Raw genomic sequence first — 19,730 nt, forward strand, 5'->3', positions numbered from 1 at the left:
CGCCATGGGCAACATTAAGGACGGGTGTCAAAAACGCTTAGTTACCATGGTAATAAAGCTTCCTTGAAATAAGAATGGCAACATGACGACATTAGAAAATACTGATTTTATCATAATTTAGCTGAGATTCTTCAGTGTTTTTGGTACTGGATGGTGATCAATGGTACTTTTGGTCTTGTGCATTACATTCGATACTCCATTAAAAAAAAAAAAAAAGACCAGTATGTAAGTGAGAATACCACAGCACCAGTATTGTTTCAAATTATATTAGTTTTAGGTTTCAATTAGTGCCCGACTCTGTGGCCTTGTGGGTTTCTTCTTGAGAATTTTACAAAACTAGTTTCATATGGCTTACAGTTTTAAATTAGAATATTGCACACAGCTCTATTTTGATTTTTTTCAGTTAAAACCAGCTCAACTGATTTCCATTAAGAAACAATCTTGGCTTTATTGAAAGTTTTTTTGAGTCTAAAGTTTATACATTTATTTTAGTACATAAAATTGCTGATCAGAATAGATATTCTTTGTTAGGAATATAAGTACCATTATAACTATGACTTAATCAGCAAAAGTAACTCAGCTTCTTTGTTCAAAGCAACCCATTTGTGGCCCTTTTTCAATATATCACTCCAGATGAGTACATTGATAAATCTTGCAGTGGCGTCTGTTCTTCATGTTATTCACCAAATGCTCTAAACTTGTTACTGCAAGATTTCCTCAGCTTTATGACCCATACTCGACCTCTGGCTCCTCATACGACGTTATTGCAGAGAGTCAAATAGAGTTTGTTTTCTTAAATAGTAATGGTTATACCTGGAAAAACAAGCCATATATTTTTTTTAAATACATTTGAAAAAAATGCTTGGATTTACATGACAGAGACCACATTTTATAAGCTCCATGAGTTCGTTGAATTACGCAATATATCTACAAACTGTTGCACGAGGGGAATTTAAATTCCATTTGAAATAAGGACACAATGTAGCACACATATGACACAGAAACTAGACATACTACAATGCAGTGGTATACTGGCGAGCTAAGTTACAGCTGGACTTAATGCTAAAAAGTCTTAATATACAGTCAGGGCCATGAATAATTGGACATTGACCATATGTCTGTATCATAAACTCAATATTTCATCACAAGGAGCAGATAAAAAATCTGAACTTCTTTTCTAGTGCAGTATTTGTTTGCAATCTGATAATGCTATACATGTTGGACTGCTAACAAGTACAACAAAAGGTGTTTAATGTAAGCGTTCATGACATACACTAATCACAAAACCAGGCCAACGGTGGCCATAGAAACCTTAGCAAGCAAATCTAAAGTCTTCACAAGATGTTGTGCTTAAAAGTAAATTATGTCATCATAAGCTTGAGCGAAGATGTTTAACGTAATCCACGTTAAATTAAGTTTAAATACATCATTTATAAATTCTGAATAACGTGAACATCAAGATTGTGATATTTTGCAAAAGTGAATTGACAAAATAAAGGTGACACGAGAGAGGTTACAGTGACCTTGACCAAAACCTGATCAGTTAATTTTTAGATGAGAGTGAAAATACGAAGAAATTCCCATGGAAGATTTGTAAGAATTCACCTTGATCAAAATGGGACATACCATTGTATCCATTCACGGACAACCTGAAAACAAAAAGCCACCAGCCCACCGCCTTACTTCAACACAGACAAAATAAAACAATAAATCCTAAACAGATGGAAGAAGAAATGCAGTATAATTTCAGACAAAACATCACAAAAGTTGAGCATTCATGTTGTAAATATATATATATATATATATATATATATATATAGACCTCATTTCATTTACTTGAACTACAATGAAGGCTCCCAACACTCTCTGATGCCATTGTTTCTGCGTGCAATATGGGGAATGTTTGTAAAACCGGGAAAATGGAGGAATAAGACAATGCATCCATTAAGCATTACATCTTCAGCTCTCTGTCATCCTGACATTGTTTTTCCACCGAGTAGTAAAACATTTACATCCCAGTGAAAATTAAAAAAAGGTTGGAGTTTATTTTCCCACCTGTCACTAAATAATGATACAAAATATCAATGTCGTTCATATAAATAAGTTATTTCCTATACGACCGTGTCCCTTTCATCCATCTGGTTTGAATTTCAGTGTTGGCAGAGCTCTGCATACTCCTTAATTTATAAGACACAGATCAGGTTATCCTAGAATATGGGCCTAAACAGGCCTGATAGATCAGATATAGAATATATTTCCGAGGCAGAACACACACACACACACACGCACACAAACACACACACACACACTGTTCCCAGTTAAGTGATTTGAGGACTTCATACTGCCAGTGTTTCATATCCTCTCCTCCTAACTGACACTTTATCTGCATACCGGCATCTCCGCAGATTGAACACTTAGGCAAGACAATGACAGGCTCTCTTCCTGTTGTCACTTCTCATTCAGAGGCCAGTCTAATGCCTCTTACTGGGCTTCTGCCAATAGCACCCCACCACCACCACCACCACCCCACCCCTCCTCCTCTCCTCACCATCAAACAGGCAGACTCTACCTAGCTCGGATAGAAAAGGAACACTTGATGTCTGTGACACTCATTTGTCAATTAGCAGGCCCCTTCTCGTGTTGACATACAGCGACTTGAAAGACGGAGCGGTGCCTGTGACGAATTAGAGGAGACAGATGAGTGAGGCTTGAGTGGCGGAGTAATACTATAATGTTTCTTAGATATGAATATAAAACGACACAGTTGACAGGCCATACAAGGTTTTATTTCATTTCTCAGTGTACCAGGCCTCCCTACTTTGTCTTCTTTGTTCTCTTTTCATCAGACTACTTACATCTCATTTTGACAGCCGGGCGACACTTTCGTTTTAAAATGCGAGTTAGCATACTTGATTTGTCATTAAAATGCAAAACGCCTGCCATCACCAACATGGCCTGGGTGAGCGCCTACCCCGACACACACACACACACACACACACACACACACACACACACACACACACACACACACACACACACACACACACACACACACACACACACACACACACACACACACACACACACACACACACACACACACACACACACACACACACACACACACACACACACACACACACACACATATAGTAGCTGCATGTGTGTGATGAAGTCCAATATGGGCTCATCTTTTCTTAATGGCAGTTTGAATTTCGACTTAAAAGTCTAGTGTCAAGGGTTCATCTGCTACATAAAATTCTGTTAAGTATACCAGAGAGTAATGTCAGTGTTTCAGATCATACAGTGAAGAGTATTGGATGTGGGCCCGGTTAGGTTAACAACTAAATTAAATATCTATGCGATACGAAATTTTAAAAGCTCCATTTTTGAAAGACACTGAGTAAAACCTGACCAACAGTAAAACGTGCTGTAATGGGTTGAGGCACTTTTATCACGAGATGAAAGACCGCACTCTAAAATATTACACAAATTGAATAAAACCGGTCAATCCATGAATATCAACTGTCTTATCATTAACTTTGACCGTAGGTAGTACAACTTAAGTGAAGTAAATACAATGATTAAAGAGCAGCCATTTTTATTTGAAATTTCAATCATCCGATTATTGGGCTTATCAGGTTATTAAAATTATGATGTAAACTGTACAGTGTGATATTCTCTGTATGAGAAACTACATACACATGGCCAGATTTTTCCACCATAGTTTATTTTCATGCTTGGATAACTGATTAATGTTATTGTTTTACATCTGCTCATGTGCAGAAAGTCCATGAGGAGCAACATCGAGTGAAGAGGAGATAATTGGAATGAAAATTTTACTGTAGGTGTTGTCAGGTTCAACAATACAATTCCAGATGTTTTGACAATAATACATATGTTAACAAATCTGATTATGGACTGAAATGTGTACATGCCATAGATGTGCATCAAGTACTGCCTCCTTGCATGAACAAGAGGTTTTTTGCAATTTCTGCTATGAAATCTGAACGTTTTTAATACACATGGTATGATAGGGATGTAGTGAATTAAAATGTCACCTCTGCAACCGTTTTGCCTTCAAAATTAATTGCAGAAGAAAAAAATCTCAAAAACTTGGCTCCTCAAGGCACTCTTTATTTCCACCATCTTTACCATGAAATTGTGGGTCCCAAGATATTGGATATTTTTGGGCAAGTCACCGAGTCACTCCTCATATATTCTGGGATCAAAACAACAAAAGCTGAAGCCAGTGGAGTGGAGAACAACCGCTATGAAACAGTACATTTAAAAAGAAGCTTTTTCTTTCCTGAGAAACAAAATGAGTGAATTCTCACCAACAGAAACTATTTAGACACAAAGCCAGTGGTATTCATTAGCACTCCGTCTATTCAATATGGTTGAAAGCATTTAGGAAAAAGGAATCATCCTGTCATACTTTGTGATTATAGGTGTTCTCTTTGCTACATGCAAACTTCTAAACCTGGAGCTATAATATGTGCACCACTGCCTTTTATAGGAAGTATCCAATTACAGGGGTTGAGCTCTTACGATTGGACAAAAGGATTTCCAGTGAAAAAATAATCCAACTTTCTCTCAAAGTTCTTTCCATTTCATCCGTGTACTCCAAAAGACAAATGGAAGTGATCTAAACAAGAAATTAGTTGGAGTTTTTTTCCAAGTTCCATGATATTTTGCTAGATTACATGTAATGCTTCGATGACTCTCACAGAAAATCTACATCACTATAAATGCTTTTCCAACCAATTTCCAATATTTTTTTCCCAATTCCATGCCATTATGACAAATCTCTGCCCAATCTCGGTCATTTCAAACTTGCATTGCATTTGCATTGTATTCATGTGCAGAGAAACTCATCTACTGGTTACAACGATTGCAAAAAAACAACAACCTTCCAAACAGTTTCCAAAGTTTCCTGTTCTGGTGAGTGACTGGTAATTTTTGAAAGACAGTACCTGGAAACAAATCCTGGTTTTAACCCTTTGACTGGAAATGTGTCAATGTTCTGCAAACAATTGCATAACAAACACAAACTTTCAATTTGTGCCAAAAACTGACTGCATCTCTTCACAACAATGATTCTTCTTGATTTTGCAGCATATCTTAAGCAAGCGTGGAATTTTGAAAAGTTCAATCAGAACCAAGTTGTTTAGTTTTTTTTTTTTTTTTTTTTAAGAGCACAGGCTTGAGGTTTCACAAATGTTATTGTGTGACTTGTTTATCGGATTCTGTCAGTTTTCTGAAGAAAGGCATGACTGTTGTAACATTGTTAGAGTTCTTCCTGTGAGTCACAGGCACGTGTCTACTGCAATCCTCATGCGTCCAATGTGATAACACTGCATGTAACAGATGCAGGCAGCGAAAGTGCACTGCAGTCACAGAGGAAATTCATGTCAACATTGCACATGCCCCCTCGCTGCACTGTATACACACCTGACCTGGAACAAAGTGGACAATACGATACCAACCGAGCCCGTGCTGAGACAGAAATCTCACTATGAGCCACACTTCTCAACACATTGATGAGACAGGATGACACTACGGCACACAGAGGGAGAGGTGTGGGTGTGACAGCCCACGACCATAATTTCATCCTGCCATTACCTGCCCAGCCACTCACTGTTATGCTCACAGAGACAGATGCACAAACACCACAAGCGAGCGAGCGCACGCACGGAGCATCCACAAACACACCAACACGCAAAAAAAAAAGATAAATAAATAAAAAAGCACATATGACTCGGCTGCAACCGGTGCCAGTACCTCTCTTCTCATTGTGACTCATTGTCAGGCTGCTGGATGATCCTTGTCAATTGAACTGACAGAAAGAAGCATATTAGCGACAACAAACCCTGGCAATGTCTCCCTCTCGATTTCAGTGGAGCAGCATGAAGAGGAGCATGATCCTGAAGGCAGTCCACCGAGTTTAACCAACGTGTGCATCTGCTTACACCTGGTTTGCTTGAGCTGACACTAAAATGAGGTCAGGATGTCAATACGCAGACGTCTCTACTATGCGACAGGCGGAGTCGACAGGATTCTGAATGTTGATGCTGCGAGATAGACTTGTCCTCTCTATTTCATATGGGAATTATTACCACGTGGATAAAATGTATCCTTACATTGATTTAGAGGAAAAACAAATATCAACAATCACAACTAATTAATCACATGAGGACTTATTCCTCAACTTTTGAACACGCAATCAATCAAATGTTATTCAGTTTTCCTGTAGGTAAATGTAAAAGTGCTTCACAGGAATACTGACAGTTATAAGACAAAAAAAAAGGAATGACATAAAACTGTAAATACAACTCCTGAATGGGGGGAAATAGCATTTTTAAAGATTAACCAAGAATCATTATTACAATTATTTTTATTACAATTAAAAATGACCGGTAATGACAAAAAACAGGTAAAACTGATGTTAAAGTCCAGATAAATGCAAAAAGTGATGCAAAAATAAAAGAAATTAAAAATATACAAATAACTGAAGACGTGATGTTTCTTCGATATATATCAATGTTTCCAGTTGGCCTCAGACAAAAGCTATTCCCTTACTGAAAATATGATGAATGGTATTTCATTTTGTGCCAATAGTGTGACACCAATACAACAGCACAGAGTAAGTAAGCTGTGTCAGAGGGTCTATTAGTGACATTCTTGCGGGTATCTAAACTTCCCAGGGGGTCGTTATGCCTTCGTTAATATATCCCGCAATCACATGTTGTGCCGCTTATTGAATTTCAGATCTCAGACCACCCATGACCTCCCAGTGTTGTCACGTGAGCTCTTACTGACAGTGAGCATGTACATGGTTTAAAGGTTTGAGGAGCCATACTAGCAGGTTGGTAATAGATGATGTCTGAATACAGAGCTTGCGTTTGGACAGTTTACACTTCGTAGTTAATATCAAGTGGTGTCGCTTTAAAAGATGTTAGACTTGTGTGTAGAAATGCTACGTGGAAGGCAGGAAAATCGGAATTCAAATAGAAAACCGGATCAAAACTAAAATACAACATTTCATTTGGGTATATTTGTTTGTTCGTTTGATGGTAAAAACACATTTTCAGTTTGGGCCTGCTAAACACAATGTCTGCAGAAGTAAAAGATGAAGAACTGTGTAGCAGATCACTTTCCCTACAAGCAAAACATCAATCAATAGTCCACCGACTCAAGCCCGGATCGGTTTGCGTACTTTTTGCACTACTTCTCTGCCCAAACCAGCCTTTGAAGTTCAGTAATGATATCTGACGTCTGAGATTAGCCGAAGTGAAAACTAATGATAAATTAGTAATATGCGAGGCATAAATATTTGATTCCAGACATCAAATCTTTAATGTGACAGGTTCAAGGGCAAGAAACATAATGCCAGCCTCGATATTTCTGAAACCAACACACATTAAGGGTTGTTTCAGTTCGATTTCATAACGCTCTCTGTAGGACAGAACATGCTTTCACTTCCTCTGAGGTAATACCAAGACACTTGTTTTGTACACCCGACGTGAATTCTGTAAGTATTCCGATGTAATACTGAGGAGAAACGTTAGTCTTTGGAGTATGGGAGTTCACACTATGTTTTGTGACTTTTCTCATAATGAGCAATTAGAGCCAACAAAAAAAACAAATGGACCATCTTTCTAAAAACAGTTGTGTGACCATTTTAGAAAGACTCTGGATGTCCGTGTCCATCACTTTTGTGGCTCATATCATACATCTATCTTTTATACTGCTTCATCTGAAGTGCTGAAGTTGAGGTAAACACTGCACAGGTCACCATTCCATCACCAGGTACACTTAAAGAGACACAAAGTCACACGGACTCATTATTACACCTATTCAGAGTCACCAAATAATCTAATCAGGTTTTTTTTATGCACTGTGGGAGGATATTGGAGTATGTAATATTGAAATTATTCAAAAAATACACAAGCTCATAGCTGTATTATTATTACAGGAGACATAAACACCAACATAGATGGAATGTGAACACTGTTCACTCTGCTGCTCAAAGAACTGCACAGATAACATCTTGCAACAAGGCAACTAAAGGAGCGGTTGTGCCACAGTGGGTAGAGCAGGTCATTTATTAATACTGGCAGTGTGACCCCCCAAGACACCGAAATCACACCAAGATGACTTTATGGCCTGACAGTCATAAAAAAGGATCAGAAACAAAAGTTCCTTAAAGCCATCACTCCTTTTCTTTTGCTTGCCAGATCAACTGTGCTCATCCTGCTGTTGAAATGGCAGCCCCCTCTGAAGCTGCTGCCACGAGCTGCTCCTTCATGTCCTGACAGAGGAATCTCTTCGATTTGCTGAAATTAGCATGTCATATTTATCAACCGTGCCCTTTTTCCTACCCCAGCATGGCACGGCCCCGTTCAAACACTCAGCTTTAGACTCTTTTATAGTGTGACAGCATCCTGACCACCTGACAAGGTCAGGACACACAATCAATTGCACCTAACATAAAGAAACATGACTCCCAGTATCACAAACACAAAGGGCCTGTTCAGACCTGGCGTTAACATGCGTTTCGAGAAATCTGATCACATGTTACAAACCCTGACAAAGACTGTATACATTTGTCAGTCTCATGCATTTCGGGCTAACCACTTGAGATCAGATTGTATAACTTCCTCCACTATGTCGCTTCCGGACAAGTGAAGCACACTCTTGACAACAAAGCCTGTGTGGCCAGGTGCATTCCAGTTCACGCTTGTCTTTTGGGCTCGCCACTCATGACCAGATCACCTGAAATGCATGTTAACACCAGGCCTGGATGGGCCCCGAGAGAGGCAGACAGGTATATGTCTATTATCATCTCACCTCAGTTGATTGAAACTCAGGTCGAGACGTCTGGCCAGCTGACCGTATGTTTCTCCAAGAAAGTCGGGAATCTCTTTACAGTCATGGCCGATATATGAAACCTGAAGAAAGTCAAGCACAGAGTGACTGGATTAAAAAAAACATACCTTGATCCAGTTTGTTTGTCGCATCGTTCTCCTCATAAAACCTAATAAGGAGCCTTTTCTTTACAATCAGGTATGTTGTAGCAGGAAAGGGGCTCTCCAGAAACATAAGTGGAGACTCTCTCAATGAACTGACGTGGTAGAAATTGTGACAGTGAGACAAAATCTACATCTTTTTGGGAATAAAAAAAGTGTTCACAATCTGTTTCTGATGAGATTATCTCTAGATTATCTCTAGAAAAGGCTGCGAACCGATTTGCCAGAACTTTAAAGCAGGAGTGAAAACCCCATTTTAGTTCAGGACACACATACAGCCCAATTTCATCTTCAGTGGCCTGAACTGGTAAAATACTGCTATAATAATGTTTTTTTTTCTTTGTTGCAGAGTATACGTGACCAAAATGTCTATATTTTCACAAAACCAATTATTACAATCTCAAAATAAAGTACATTTTAATGAAACCTTCTGGTGCAAAATATAGTGAAAAGTTAAAAAAAAAAAAAAAAAACTTCTATAGATGTTGTATTATGCATGTTTTTACAAACTCACTTGGTTATCATGTTTCTGAAACGAGTTTGCTATATTTTAGCATCACAGATATCTCAGCTCAGATCTCAGTGTTATGTTGTGTCCGGTACTCTTAAGAAATATGTTTATCTGTTTGTTTTATAAATAGTGTTTTATTTGAAATTTTTACCATTTATTTGGTGGCTTGGCGGGAAGGATTGGAGATTCTTGCAGGCCAGTTTTGGCCCACGGGCCTTATCTTTGACATCCCTAGGTTTAAAATGAAGCCAAACATGCCCACGCTCACCAAAATACAAAGGCACACAGGAGCTTGCACACATGCATTCAAAGAGGCAGGTGGCATCATGTCAAACGCTGCATATAAAAGTGAATAAAGCCAAAAGCAAATATAACTTAAGATTTTGCACGTTTTCTGGAAAAGGTGGCCTTGGTTTGTTATAACTGCATTGCTCACTGTGGCCAGACTGCAGGGAAGATCTATTGTTTTCACCTGAGCAAGTGTTATCAGGCTGCATTCTGAATAGCAGAGCTTTAGTTGAGATGATGCTGCACAGGGCTGCTCGTTTTTCCACTGAACGTGTAGGCGTGGCTCCAAAAATGAAAGTCAGCTACAGTGTGTCACATGACAGCCGCTGATGTGGAGGAAAAGTACAATCAGAACTTTAACACATGCATACTGCTCTCTCGAAGTTATTCCAATAGAAGAATAGCAGATAAAGCCTAACTGCAACAGTTTTTTGTTTTTGTTTTTGTTTTTCTGCAAACTTACCTGAGTCCCATTCAAAGCGACCAGCGGCTCGTCGTTTTCCATAACTTTCTCCCGGAAACGGACGAGACGGTTGTAGTTTTCTTTCTGAATGATGTTTCCAAACCTCGGTAAGAAACACCGCTGTTGACAATATTGAAGGAAGCTGTTTGAAGATGCAGAGACTTTGGAGATCTACGACAGATTCACTTCACAGCTTCCGCGTGCCGCCTCGATCAGCTGATCGTGCGGAAACACGTGGGTGCACTTTGGGACAGATTCTCCTCATTTCCGCGTAACGTCCACCCTGCGAGTGTGTTAAGAAACATGATGCCAAACAGTATTATCACTTGTGCATCTCATCGTGGTGGGAGACGTTACGGAGTTTCAAACAGGCATTTCCAGGGTTGCCAGATCTGCTGAAATACAAGCTGAAACGCATCAACTCAGTCAAAATCAAACAAATCATAACATAACTTAAATGTTCGGCACACACATGCACGGAGTGTAGATTTATCGGAAATGTCCCTTTCACGTGCAGTCATCAAAACGTGAGTCTGTCGACTATTAAGGAATCAGCCGGTATGATGAAGTGACTCACACAGCACATACAGAATACAGAATATTGCAGACATGAAAACTAATGCACCTATGCACCTATGCTATTGAACTTTCAGAACCAAATATAGTCACTGAAAGCAGTTCAGCAGACTACTATGAGGAAATGAAAAACAATTGCGCATATTTAACTACCTCAGTTTCGCTTTCAGTTGTTTGAAAATATCTGGAAAATTCAATCCAACATGATTTTTTTTTTTTATATGAGATTAGAAAGACATACCCCTCACACAAATAGGACCTAAAAGGGGTTAATGTAGGTTGGAATTTAATTAGATATGCATGCGACACTAATTAACACAACAATGGCTCATTCGCACCTCGTTTGCACCGTTTACAGATGTATTTGCACTTGACATACAGTATGCACGTACTGTAAGTGAACACTGGAGTAGTTTTCCCCCCACATCTACAGAGAAAAGAAACTAAAGGAGGTAAAACATTACACTATTTAGTAGAAGTCCATCTGTGGTCTTATACTGAAGGGAGGAGGGAGAAAGCCACCGTTTCCTGTCATCCCTCTTCTCTGTTGTCCATATTTTACAAAAACACTGCAGCTTCACCCCTAGAAACTGTTCCAAGACTTTTTGGTTTAAGATGAAGCAGTTGTGTCCTCAGAAGTGTGTCTTGTATTCTGAGCCATGCACTATGCAACATAATTATTTGTGTAGAGAAATGTAAGCCCAGTTTATACAATACAAGCAAACCTACTTCCTTATTCAGTGTTTCCCATGTAGTTTTTATACAAGCTATTTAATATTGAGATATTGAATCAAACATGTAGCATTGGCAAGTGTATTCCACTGAGATGTAAACAATTGTGTCAGGGTCGATATGACATCTGTAGTCCCATTTCCATTAGTTGTCTCAGGTATATTGCCTTTGTCTTACATTGTTCAGCAGAATTTGTGAAGACTTTACACTTTATTGGTTCTTGTAAATCTTTAAGTCTTTAGAGTTAGTAAATTGAAATGTATCTTGTGTCAAAAGGAAATAAACGGGAGAGTTATGACGTCTGCCCAGTGCAACTACTTTATCATATTCCTGGCCTGCGTGTGTTTGTAATATAATGGCCTGGTGACCTGTCCAGGTGTGTCCGGCCTTCGTCCATCGTCAGCTTGGACCCACTCCAGCCTCCAACAACCTTGACCTGGATGAAGCGTTATTGGAGATGGATAAATGGAAACACCTGTGCAGTCATGCAGCTGTAAAAAGTCAACACCCAAAGGACGTCTCTCACCAGATGACACGAGTTTATTAGCGAATTCAGGTGTTTCGATCAGACCCGTTGCCACGAGTGTATCACATTGAGCACATAACAGACATTTGTGACTTTGTGACAACAGTTCGGAGGACACACTTTTCTGCCCCAGAGCACACAAAACAACAACCATAAAGATGTGGTTTGTGGAGTTTTCTATGGAAGTGGTCTACTGGCCCACACAGAGCAAGGAACTCAACCACATTGGTCACCTTTGGGAAGAACTAGATCGGATTGCAAGCCAGAGCTTCTTGTCCAACAGATTTAATGAATCCCACAGACTATACAGTCCTTGTTTATATAATGGTCAGGGTCTGGATACTTTGGTATATATAGTGTATAGTATCTATGAAATACATATTACAAAAGAGGGGAATGTAAAGCAGCTAATGAGATTGATTTTTTTTTTTCAATATCTATACTTATCAGTTCGAACAATCAGTTCGCACTCTTGCCTCAGTGGGGGCTTTTTTTCCATTGTTTTTTTTCACGCTTTTCATCATAACATCATTGTTACTCACTTTACTTCCAGGTCTTGTTTCACATTATGACCCCATTATATATATATATAGATAGATAGATAGATAGATAGATAGATAGATAGATAGATAGATAGATAGATAGATAGATAGATAGATAGATAGATAGATAGATATTGATTGATTTTGCGGGATGCTATGGATTTACAGTGGCTGCAGTTTGGATAACGTGTGAAAGTTTGTGCGCGCGCCATGCTGCGCCTCCGTTTTCTCCGCGTGGTGTCTGACGTCACCCAAGACCTCCCACACAAGGAAAAGAGAGAGAGAGAGGGAGCGAGAGGGAGCGAGAGGCTGCATGGCTCCTGCAAGTCAGTCCGCATGCAGCGTCGCACTTGGCAGAATGAGTGGTTGTGTTTGAGAAATTAAAACAAGTTTCTTTTAGACAGAATGACTGCACGTTCTAATGCATTGCAATGTTACTTTTTGTCATCCTTTCCTTATTCTTTAACGCTTTACGTCGGAGCTTAGTAGGCATTAATTCCAGGTAATGTCGTGTCGCGGACTTTTCCGTAAACCTGTCATTGCTCTTGGAGTTTCGATGGAAAGAAATAATGCATGTTTATTATTCTAAATTATTATTAGTATTATTTGATCTTATGATCTGCTTTCCTGCATCTTATTTTGTCTGTTTTGTCCTGCACGGAGGTTATGTGAGTCTGTGCGTAAACGCTTCAGGTTCTTGTTGGTGCGCTGTCTGAAAGTCAATAAAGTGAAAACGGATACAAGTACAATTAATAACTTTACGATCTTAGCGTCAATAACAGCAATAAGTGTATATTAAGTAGTCTTGTTTTTTTTTAAGTGTAGTCTAATTAAACCCAACGCATTTCCAACGCAATTAAACAAAAATGTTGTTTAATTAAACAAAAATGTTGTTTAATTGCGTATATTTTCTGTTTAATAAATAAAATCCATATGTAATATTGAATTGTGTGATTATCTGATTCATATCAAGGAGTCTGTCCAACAACAAAGCAGTAATCCTGCAAGTCCAACACATCTCCTCGCAAGATGTAAATAGTTGTATTTGCATGCGTGGTGATTCATAAACATGTCAGTCTCGTGAAATATATGGGGATATTAAAACTTTCTATTTAAATATGGTGAATTATGGTCGCAGAAATGTGTTCCCATTTAAGAGGAATGTCGAGTATTTTGGTGTCTGGTGCAGAAGCCCATTCGTCATACGGACAATAAAGAGGGTTTTCGCCTGACACTGAAAATTTATTGTTGCCCTTCTTTGCCCTAATAACTCACATATTGTGTCACGGACTGACATCCCTCGCAGAAAACAGCAAGCCTGTTATCAATCACACATCTTTGCATATTGGGAAACGTCCCTCTTTTTTCTATCAGAAAAAAAAAACTAAGGATGACTTTATTTATCTTCTTAAGAAACTAAGAGATTGGATTTTAAAGAATTGTACTGAGAGCGGGCATATTTGTTACTATGTATAGGTGAAAATAAAAATTATGACTTTTCAATAAAGTAAATGGTTTTATTTATTAGTACCTTAAAAAAAATAAAGCAGCTCGGGCCTATAGGTTTTTATTTCTGTGCGTTAAAAAAAACAAAACTAATGTTTATATTTATAAAATCTTGCAGCTGTTTTTACCCCCCTCCAGATAAATATTTAGTTTTATTCAATCCGGCTGTAATCCAAACCCTGATGGCGGATTTCTAAACCAAAGCACACTGCGTCTTCTTTTTATTTATGTTGAATTTTATATCGTCAATTTTTTTTTCCCATGTTGCTCTCAAACATATTTTGGCCCCTTGACTGTCCACTCCAGGTTTTCTTGCTCTCCAAGTTGACCTGTCAAGCAGATTACCACAGAAAGAGATTAATGGCTGAGGCGGGTCGCAATAATAATCGTTTTGTTTGATGTGACAACTTTGATAGGCGTTGATTTACTTACAAACTGATAGGCTTTTAATTGAGCGCCTCCATCCCGATTGAGATGAAAGGAAAACCACATTGAAAAGCTGCCCGATTGCCCCGGAGCCTCAATACTGATTAGCCATCTCACTGGTGAATAGTTCAAGGCATTTTAAACTTCTTTTCTCAGCGGCCTGACAGACCATTTCTCTTCTTTTCTTTCCCCAGGTCCGCTTTTCTAACCTCTTGAAGAAAATAAATCATTTTCATTGTATGTAAATAAAATCGAGCTGACATCAGTATAAAAATGTCTGGATTTTTTTTTTCTCCTTGCTTTGTTGTTCCTGTTGCAGATGACAGTGTGCCTGCAGGCAGATGACAGGTTTTAACAACAATAGCAGACGCGTTTACCCAAAATGGACAGAGCTCTGTTTCTGTGACGTTTAACATCTTCAATTAAATCACACTTTTGTAAATTCTTCAAACTTATAAAAAGAAAAGAATTGTATATAAAAATAAAAGAGAGTTTAAAAATATTAATGTCCTCTAAAACTGCGAAATGAACTATTTTTTTTAAAGTTTGAACAATTTTGAGTCATTTAGATTTCTTGTTTTAATTTTTTTTCTTCTTATAAAACATTTGTTAACCTAGATATTTGTTGGAAGCACCGGTGTTTTACCTTAGGCTTCTTGTTAACACAATAATCGGCCCATTATAGCAAAAGCACTTTAGCACCATAAGCACTAACAGCTTCTCTGCGGAACATGTGAGCCGGACTGTCTGCAAGTTGTTAAAGTTTCATCATGTAGCCTATACCACCTCCGAGGTGTTTTTTATGAAGAAAAAAAATTCAAAAAGTTGGACACCTTACTGAGAAACAACTGAGCTGAGGTGAAGTTTTTAACCCACTGCTTTTTTTTTTTTTCTTTTCGCCTTTCCCCCCCACCACCACCACCACACCATCTGAGGCTGTGCAGGCTATTGTCGGGCGCGTTTGAAAATTAAATCTTTACACGAGGATCGATTTATTTCGTCCGAAAACTTGTGTCTCTTGTAGAATGTCTTCTCTCGCTCTCTCCCCCCATTTGTTCTTTTCCTGCAGTCACGCTGGCATGTAATCAGCCACAATAGCTGACATAAATCAAGCGGCGGATTGACAGCGTCTGACAAATAACTGATTGATTGCGGTGGAGCAGAATTGACACTTGACGGAGGGGTGGAGATAGAAATAGAAGGGCGGTGTATATTATACTGAAAACATGTGACATTCACATCCCTCCATCACTACATTGGTCTATTCCTGTCAACGCTTGTCTGTTTAGGGAATTCAAGCTGAAGTGGTTGGTTTTATGTTTGCCAGTGAGAGAGCGAGAGAAATGGCCGTGCGCAATGCGCGCGCATCTTTATCTGAGAATAACAACTAATTTACCCGTTTACGTAGTAATAGAATTGTAAATATGAACATAAAACGATAAATATTATTATGAAGCAGTTGTCAGATCTGTGTTATAGGACCGGATACACTAAAAAGCACTGAACGACTCCCAGCATAACTTATATTTTGCTCTTGACAAATATAAAAGTCAGTCTAGTGTGTTAACGACTGTAAAATATATTACAATTTTACCATGCGTGTGAAATAGTAAATTTAGCACCTATTACCTTCATCTTCATCATTAAAGTGTCCCCAAAGTTAATACATTATAGAGTGTATCTGCAAGCCCAGTTGTATTGTGTTATTTATACTCGATTCATGTCGTTCCCAAAACGTTTCCATTTAAAAAAAGAAAAAAAAAAGGTGTCGGCGTTCACGGGAAGCAACATATTGAATCCTATCTCCTCCCCCGAGCTGTCAAAATAGAGGCGCTTACAAAGAGGAGAACGTCACATCCCCTTGACCCTCCAATCACCTCAGGGTCCCATTTGATTGGAAGGCGGCAAAGGCTTTAATCTCGGACTAATTCAGCTGCTTTTGAAGTGAAAATTTCTCCCAGTTCGTACTTCGGGAGTACAGAGCGAGGACCTGCACACAGACGCACAGAAGGCGCAGCGCTCATGGTGCAAGACGCAGCCTCGGATCTGCGATAACCTCGCACGGTCTCATTCCTCCTCCAGCTGCCGCGCCTTGCTCCTTTACCAGCAGGATTACTCCCCATTATTCAAGGGTTTTATTCTTTTTCTTTTCTCTTTTTTTTTTTAAAATCTTTCTTTCTTTTCTTGAGGTGCTTTTTGCGAAAAAAAATAATTTTCTTAATGAATCTGACTAAAGCGTCGCCATTCCATTTCCTGACAATTGGGACATGATCACATCGCCCTCGGCGTCTGTCCAGAAAAATAGTGATATTTGTGTAGCGTGGGAAAGCAGCCGTTCTCGGAATAGCAGCTCGGCGAGCATCAACAAGCCTTTTCTTCACTCCGCACCACCGTCGGATCCACTACGCCAAGCAAACCGACTTCCCATCAAGGTCTTGAAGATGCTTACCGCACGGTCGGGACACATTTTGCACCCGGAGTATCTGCAGCCTTTGCCTTCTACCCCAGTCAGTCCCATAGAGGTAAGAAAGATATTTATTTGACCTCGTATTTAATTCAGTTCAGCTGGTGTTTTGAAATTATTCTGCCCTGTTTGATATCATGTTTAATTGAAACCACCGTGTTTATAGTTAGTGCGTAATCTAGTAACAAGCCTCGTAATTTGCTCTTCATGACATAATCATGATTATTGTTTTCCTCGCAGACGAGCCGTGCGTAAAATATTAATCCCCCCTCCTTTATGAAGACCCGAGATTCTCCAGATATCCGTGTCATACTATGGTCAAATAAAGCTGTAGACCAGCACTTTATCCCCGTTTGTTAACATTTATTTGATCCTTTTTCGCAGCTCGACGCCAAGAAAAGTCCGTTGGCTCTGTTGGCGCAGACCTGCTCTCAGATCGGCAAGCCGGACCCGCCGCCCTCCTCCAAATTATCCTCCGCGGCATCGAATGGATCTAGCGAGAAGGAATCTAAATCAGGTCCTTTGAAACTGAGTGACATTGGTGTGGATGACAAATCCAGCTTCAAACCTTATTCTAAACCGTCAGACAAGAAGGACTCGTCTTCTGGCGTCTCAGGCGGAGAGAAGTCTGGTTTCCGAGTGCCGAGCGCCACCTGCCAGCCGTTCACGCCGCGGACAGGCAGCCCCAACTCCAGCACTTCAGCCTCCCCCATGCCATCGGACGGCAAGTGTGGGGACAGGGATGACAAGAAAGAGTCTGATTGTAATAAAAACGGCACTACGGACGGTTCTGGCACCACGAGCCACAGTAGGATAAGCGTCAGTTGCGGTGGGATTAACGTGGAAGTGAACCAGCACCAGGAGACAACGCCTGGCAATAAGAACACCTCCTCCTCGGAGTCCTCATCTGTAACTTCTGTATCCTCCGCATCCGTTCTCGGTTCGGGACTTGTGGCGCCGGTTTCCCCCTACAAACCGGGACAGACTGTTTTCCCTTTGCCCCCTGCAGGTATGACCTACCCCGGCAGCTTGGCCGGGGCCTATGCCGGGTACCCCCAACACTTCCTGCCCCATGGGGGAAGCCTGGTAAACGCACAACTGGCCAACTCGCTGGGCTGCAGTAAGGCTGGATCCAGTCCCCTGGCCGGGGCTTCTCCACCCTCCATCATGTCGGCCAGCCTGTGCAGAGACCCTTACTGCCTCAGTTACCATTGTGCCAGTCACTTAGCGGGCGCAGCCAGTGCGTCCTGCGCGCACGACTCCGCGGCCGCAGCGGCAGCCGCGAACGCCCTCAAGTCCAGCTACCCACTAATGTACCCGACACACCCCATCCATGGCGTCCACTCCTCGGCGCCGTCATTCAGCGGACACCCCCTGTACCCTTACGGTTTCATGCTCCCCAACGACCCCCTCCCTCACGTTTGTAACTGGGTGTCTGCGAACGGACCGTGCGACAAGCGTTTCTCCTCCTCGGAGGAGCTGCTGAATCACCTGAGGACACACACGGCTTTTACCGGGGCGGAGAAGTTGATATCCGGCTACCCGGGGTCCTCATCTCTGGCCAGCGCCGCCGCGGCGGCCATGGCCTGCCATATGCACATGCCACCGTCAGGAGCACCCGGGAGTCCCGGGACTTTGGCTCTCCGGAGCCCGCACCACGCGTTAGGACTCAGCACCCGCTACCACCCTTACTCCAAAAGTCCCCTGCCAACCCCCGGAGCCCCGGTCCCCGTCCCCGCAGCCACCGGCCCCTATTACTCCCCTTACGCACTGTATGGCCAGAGACTCACCACAGCATCAGCGCTTGGATACCAGTGAGGACACACCATAAAAGACTTTGGAAAAAAGTTTATAAGTACTAAGAATGCAAATATAAAGACTTTTATATTAAGTGCGCTAAAACTTATGGGCGGGATCCGTGGACTTCAACTGTATTTATTTATATGTCGGCTTCAAAGCAGGCGATAATAGCTGCAAATGGAAAATATTTGAGCAACTCAAAAAGTGCATTATGTTGAAACTGAACTCTATAGGTAAAGTCAAACACACAAACACACACACATATGTTAGAGTACTAATTAAAGTAGGGGTCTTCATTTCGATGTTAATTTGAAATTGCTATGATTGTATTTGTTCTTATTTAATGTCTCATTGAGATGGAAATAATTTACATGCATGTTTGTTTCTTAAAATTTCAACAACAACAAAAAAAAAATCGTCCACATTTTAAATTGCCGTTATTTTTCAGGTGTACAACCATGGAAAGAGAATTGGTATTTTTTTGTATGTATTCTGGAAAAAAAAATAAGAAACAACTCTGTTCCATATCCCCGTGTGCCTCATTTTCTGAAGTTTTAACACCATTTACACTCCACAGATCGACTTTATTGGTTTGTTATAATATTGCAGATGAGAAAATATCATCTCGTTTCCGCTGACGCAGGCCCATAGATTTCTCAAGTTGTCAAACCATGTTTATAGAAGTTATTTTCTTTTTCTTTCTTTCTCTTTCTTTCTTTCTTTCTTTCTTTCTTTCTTTCTTCAGAAACCTTGAGATGATTTGCAACTTCAATTATCACGTGTGTGTGTGTGTGTGTGTGTGTGTGTGTGTGTGTGTGTGTGTGTGTGTGTGTGTGTAGGTAGTTGTAAACGGTCTTTCTAAAT

The 19,730-nt window shown here is 40.3% G+C and overlaps 2 protein-coding genes across 2 annotated transcripts in view; one reads left to right on the top strand and one right to left on the bottom strand.

Annotated features, from left to right (window-relative positions):
- lrmda (leucine rich melanocyte differentiation associated) overlaps positions 1–10,369 on the bottom strand; it is a 209,913-nt gene extending 199,544 nt beyond the window's left edge. The window contains exons 1-2 of the mRNA XM_080507114.1: positions 10,295–10,369; positions 8,854–8,954 (exon numbers count right to left, since the gene is read on the bottom strand). Of these exons, the coding sequence (XP_080363240.1) occupies positions 8,854–8,954; positions 10,295–10,336 (143 nt within the window). The 5' untranslated portion in view covers positions 10,337–10,369. The remainder of the gene's footprint in view (positions 1–8,853; positions 8,955–10,294) is intronic.
- Positions 10,370–16,603: 6,234 nt separating this feature from the next.
- Positions 16,604–19,340, top strand: znf503 (zinc finger protein 503). Its single transcript, XM_080507021.1, has 2 exons — positions 16,604–17,124; positions 17,451–19,340. Exons 1-2 carry the CDS (start codon positions 16,870–16,872, stop codon positions 18,882–18,884), a joined length of 1,689 nt encoding a protein of 562 aa, XP_080363147.1. The 5' UTR covers positions 16,604–16,869; the 3' UTR covers positions 18,885–19,340.
- Positions 19,341–19,730: the final 390 nt, after the last annotated feature.

The sequence above is a fragment of the Blennius ocellaris genome, assembly GCF_963422515.1.
Source record: "Blennius ocellaris genome assembly, chromosome: 13".
Taxonomy (NCBI): domain Eukaryota; kingdom Metazoa; phylum Chordata; class Actinopteri; order Blenniiformes; family Blenniidae; genus Blennius; species Blennius ocellaris.

Bases quoted from the DNA above. Each gene is read 5' to 3' on its own strand.
- znf503 (XM_080507021.1), top strand. From the start codon at position 16,870: ATGATCACATCGCCCTCGGCGTCTGTCCAGAAAAATAGTGATATTTGT. The intron at 17,125-17,450 runs GTAAGAAAGATA...CCTTTTTCGCAG, and splicing joins CCCCAGTCAGTCCCATAGAG to CTCGACGCCAAGAAAAGTCC.